At 47.2% G+C, this 5,155-nt stretch overlaps 1 protein-coding gene across 1 annotated transcript in view; it reads right to left on the minus strand.

Annotated features, from left to right (window-relative positions):
• TXNDC5 (thioredoxin domain containing 5) overlaps positions 1-5,155 on the minus strand; it is a 33,290-nt gene that overhangs the window by 20,416 nt on the left and 7,719 nt on the right. The window contains exon 3 of the mRNA XM_013006980.2: positions 2,052-2,157. Within this exon, the coding sequence (XP_012862434.2) occupies positions 2,052-2,157 (106 nt within the window). The remainder of the gene's footprint in view (positions 1-2,051; positions 2,158-5,155) is intronic.

Raw genomic sequence — 5,155 nt, forward strand, 5'->3', positions numbered from 1 at the left:
CGAAAACCAAAAACACACCATCAAAAACGATTTTTTTTATAAGAAGTTTTGCTCGAAAGAAAATGCTAAGTTCAAATTGAAAAGATGTTTCAGTGAGTCGTATAACGTTTGAGCTTTCCCTCAAGGTACACAGCCTCAGCTAAAAGAAAAGCTCGACAAAGAAATTCATCAAAAATAAACTTGGTCTTTCTAGAGTGGGACACAGGGCTGACAGGTTTTAACTTGTATAGAGAGGTACGTATGCCAAACAGGTTTGATTGCTAACTGAGGCTGGAGGTTCAAGTTCACCCAGAGGTGCCTCCAAAGAAAGGCCTGGCACCCTACTTCCCTTGAAAATCCTATGAAGCACAGTTCTCCTCTGGCACACCTAGGTCACCATGAGTTGGAGTCCACTCAACAGCAACTGGCTGTCATTTTTATGGTTATTGTGTCTTGGAATCACGTGAGATCTCTATTTCCCCAAGACACTAAAACATGGCCATGTCAGGTAACGGGGGTCAGAATGGCCATGGGCGGTAACACATGCCATTCCTTTCTACAGGGGAGATGGGCACTTGTACCCCACTTCAGCCAGCCTCTTCACTTAATGGAAGCTCTTCCATGAGAAGATGAAATCTTTCAGCTACCCAACACCCACAGCTGCTTGATTACATAAAAGTCAACATGAAAGACTAGATTTTTGGTTTAGCCTACATATCTTTGGTTTACTCTACATAATAAAGCTCATATGAACAGTTTCCTGGAGGCCAGGAAATCCTTTTGAGAACTGGTTTCCTCCCATGTAGCCCTCTCTCTATCATTGTAAAATGTTATTTTTACAAAGACAACAATTTGAAGCTTTAATATACATGAAAGTCACACCTGCTCCTCCAACTTTCGTGTAATGACTATGAAACTGGGGAAATGCAAATTCACAGAGAGCCGTGTGGTTTTCCTTGTTACTAAAACTAGCCATCGGTCAAAACTATTCTCCACCGTTCCACCACTGTAGTTTTCTAAAAATGAAGTATAGTAGCACTTAGGCAACAAGTGGATTCCTGACTGGTAGAGATTTTCACAGAGACTGAGAGAGCACACAGCTGCCCTGGGAAACAATGCCCTTGGGCAGCACGCCCTGCACCAACCATCAGCAGCATTCACAGCAATCAACACTCACTGGGCCCAGTGAAACAGTACCACATAAACTCTGATCTGTAAAGCCACCCTCCTGTGGTATGTGACGGCAGCACTAAGAAACTAAGACACCTAGTCATCCCCTTACTCAGAGAGGGGCAGTGAGACATGAAGAGTATTGCCCGATAGGACAGGGTAGCACAGCCCCTGTGAGTTTTCGAGACTAACTCTTTAGAGGAGTAGAAAGCCTCATCTCTCACCCTCAGAGCAGCTGGTGGTTTCAAACTGCCAACCTTGCGGATAGCAGCCTAATGCATTACCACTATGCCACCTGGGCTCCTTAAGAACAGTATTTAGAGAACTGAATTCTATCACCCACAAAGCCAACTCAGGCCTTGCAGAGGGAGGAAAGAGAGAAGCTTCACATGATGATGTGGCATAGAGACTGGGAGGTAGCTGTGGGTGGTGGAGGTAGGCACTGGTCCTCAGGGACAGTGAGGAGGAGACCCAGAGCCTTTGTGCACTGAATGTTCTGACCAAGAGTCAATTTTTGATGCCACAAAATCACCGCCCATTGCATTACATGTGAACCTGGCAACATAGGTATGTTCAGAAACAAAAAGTGTGTATCCCTTGGCCAAGAGCTGAATGAACTACAAATGCCCCAAAGACTGACTTTGTTGCTAGACAAAGGAGGTGGCATGGACGCAACAAAGCCAGGTTGCCACTGGGTGGTCAGTGCTGAAGCCAGGTGGTGGGGCTCACTCCCTATTGTCTTCTATGTGTGCATGCTTGAGGATTTCCATGCGAAACTGCTCCTTAAGGGGTCATCTTAACTTACAGTATAAGCGAGCTCTAAATAAGTCCAAACGTGCTTTACAATGGCAGCCTCATTCCTCCCCTGAACCGGCCTCAAATGCTTCTTCTTGGTTACTCACCGTAGGCTCCTCATTCAGCGTCTGCAGCATCCAGGTCTCCAGCGTCTGGAAGTCCCGGGGACCCTGGTACTTCACAGCTTCCTGGCCAGGCTTGAAAAACTTTAAGCTACAAGAGCAACAAGGGATTAGATAGAACAATGCCTTAGAGCACTCCAAACTGCTCTGGGCTGACAGCACTTATCTCATCAGGGAGCAAACTCTTTTAAAGAAGCTACCAGTCAATGAGTTATAAATAAATGGGCTATGCAGCCAGTCGCCCATCTTCCAAGTCTCTAATAATTAAACTGGAAAAGGAAATGAAAGCAATGTTCTGGGAGAGAATATGTTCACTTGATCCTAAACAATGGAACGTTTCTGAGCTTACTGAAAAAACAAAACAAAACTGAAGCAAAAGCATCAAACCCAATGCTGTGGACGAAGTGCCATACTGCAAACGCTCATTTCTCCTTGGTAGAACTTCCACGCTTTTCTGCCACTGCGATCCTGTCTGGACTTCAGTAGCTTGCTTGTTTTTTGGTTTGTTTTGTTTTTTCCTTGGTGGGTTTGTTTTTAAGTTAAAAATGTAATAAATATACCACTTTTCTAGTAAATGTTACGCTAATTCAACAGGTATGGGATGCTTCCTAAGCATGAGGACTAACGTGCAGTTGATGTAAGCCGTGATCTTTTTAATCACTTCACATACATCCAGAAACTAAACAACGAATAAAGAAGAACAGAAAGGAATGGGTGTGTCTGATTGTGATGTTGATGAAGAAGACCAAATACACAGTGGACTGACAGAAGAATGACCCGCTCTGTCTTGGAAGAAGGGCAGCTGGAATGCTCTTGGAAGTGAGGATGGCAAGGCTTTGACTCGCGCTCTGTGGACATGCGATCGGAAGAGAACAGGACCTGGAGGACACAGGGCTCGATAGAGGGGCGATGAACAAGAAGAAGACCCTCAAAGAGATGGACTGACAGGATGGCTACAACAATGGGCTCAAACGTCACAACTATGAGCACGGCTCGGACCGGCAGTGCTTCTTCGGGTCGGACTGGGGCCACTTCTGAGTAGCTGACTCAAGGGTACGCAACAGCAACAAGGCATGAATATCCAGTTACTGTGAGACTGATGCTCCATCCATCACCTCCCTGCAGAGACAGCATCGTTCCCGCTGTCTAAGTGCATCGGCCTTCCAAGAAACTGGCAGCTGGCTACAGGAGCGGCTCCTCTCGGGGAGTGCGAGAGACGTTGGGAGTGGAAGGAATACTGCCAGTTCTGGAACCATCACATCGATAACAGGAAAACAGGCGCTACACAAACCTAATAGAAGGTGTCACAGATAAGGAAAATAAAGGAGGTGGGGCGGGGGGCTGATCCAAACTACCATCTCTTCGCAAGTTCATCCAACACATCCCTACCATCCCCTTTCCACAGTGTGAATGTGGATTTTGTTAGATGCCAAAGGCACATCAAGACTGATAAGAAGCCAAGATTTGCGGAAACCAGAACTCTGGGCTTGAAGAACTGACGATTGCTAACTACCCGGTGGTCAGACTGGGCGTGTAAGCTGGAGTGCATGGGCCTTGCACAGCACACGGCACAGCAGCGTGAGGGGCTTAGGTGACATCCTGATGTGCCAGCATGAAGGATACAGGTATGCTCAATTTCCTCAGTAGCTTATGTTTTTGAAAACTGGAACCAAAAGCTAAACTCTAATAGATTTTGTCAGCACTTCATGAAGTTTAACATTTTAGGCACCCCAAAGTTTGACCTCACCTATTCCAGGGACCACCCAGAGCTCTAGGAATACCTGTGACCCCTGTAAGACAAACCAAACCCACCACTGTTGAGCTGATTCCAACTCACAGTGACCCTATAGAAGAGAGTACAACAACGCCATAGGGTTTCCTAGGCTTTAATCTTTAGGCTGTACACTGCCTGACTCTCCTACGGAAGAGCTGGTCAGTGCAAACTTGCTGACCTTTCAAGTAGCCGCTGAGCACTTCGCTGAGCTCCTATAAGTGCATCTCCCCTGCCCACCCCCACCTCTCAGTTGGACTTACTAACTAAACTTCACCTCCTCTCTTTTCCAATTCCCTTCCTCCAACCAAAAGGCTTCAAGATGGAAAAGCGGTTAATAAAGCATCAGAAAGCCACAGGTAGTCAATGCTGAGCTGAAGTTCATAAAATGCCTCATCTCTAATTTTCCTAAGTTGGCAGGCATTAGGCAAAACAAAACATTTTAAAATCCCCTTCTGACTGGTGGATTGAAAAACCTTACAATCCTGCCCAAGTCCGGGATCCTTCCTAAGCTCACCGCTCTCAAGGTGGAGGTGGGCTCAGCCTGCACTGGGCAGAGCCACGCAACCTGTCAGTCACCCAACTGTCCTCCTCCTTGCAGGCAAACAATCAGGAGGAGGAGTGAGGCTGCTGGGGCCCAGCCTGAGCAACCGCCCCAAGTGCCCTGCTATTACCAACCTCCCTGGGGCACTCGGTTCCCAGGTGCTTTGTCTCCCTCCTGCAGAAGGACTGCATGGGTGAAAGGCCTCATGCTTGGGTCATTCTGGGCAACAGTGTGCTGAAGGGCTGGGTACATTCTACTATTATCGATGGCTTCCCCCCTTCAGCCCTGCACCCTTGTGGGGCTTCCCAGACGTAAGGATTCTTTAGTCTCAGAGTGCTGTGCAAGTTGGCAGTTCAAATCTACCCAGGGGCACACTGCAGGTAGGTCTGACAAACTGCCTCTCAAGAGGCCCTAATCATGAAACACCAGTGCACTCCAGTTGTACTCTGACGTTGGAACAGGGAATTTCACCTCTAAGGACTAGAACTGGCATCATGGCACCAAGTTTACAACACCAGAAGCTCCAAGGACCCTGATGGAAATGCTCATTTGAAACAGGAAGGCGGATGTGGTGAAGAAAGCTGATGGTGCCCGGCTATCAAAAGATATAGCGACTGGGGTCTTAAAGGCTTGTAGGCAAACAAGCAGCCATCTAGCTGGGAAATAACAAAGTCCACAGAGAAGAAGCACACAAGCCTGTGCGAACAAGAGGTGTTGAAGGGAACAGGCAGCAGACACCAAAGAACAAAAACCATCATTGTGTGACCACCTTCC

Source organism: Echinops telfairi, unplaced genomic scaffold, assembly GCF_000313985.2.
Source record: "Echinops telfairi isolate 266 unplaced genomic scaffold, ASM31398v2 ScPeMD7_655;HRSCAF=1070, whole genome shotgun sequence".
In the NCBI taxonomy this organism is placed as follows: Eukaryota; Metazoa; Chordata; class Mammalia; order Afrosoricida; family Tenrecidae; genus Echinops; species Echinops telfairi.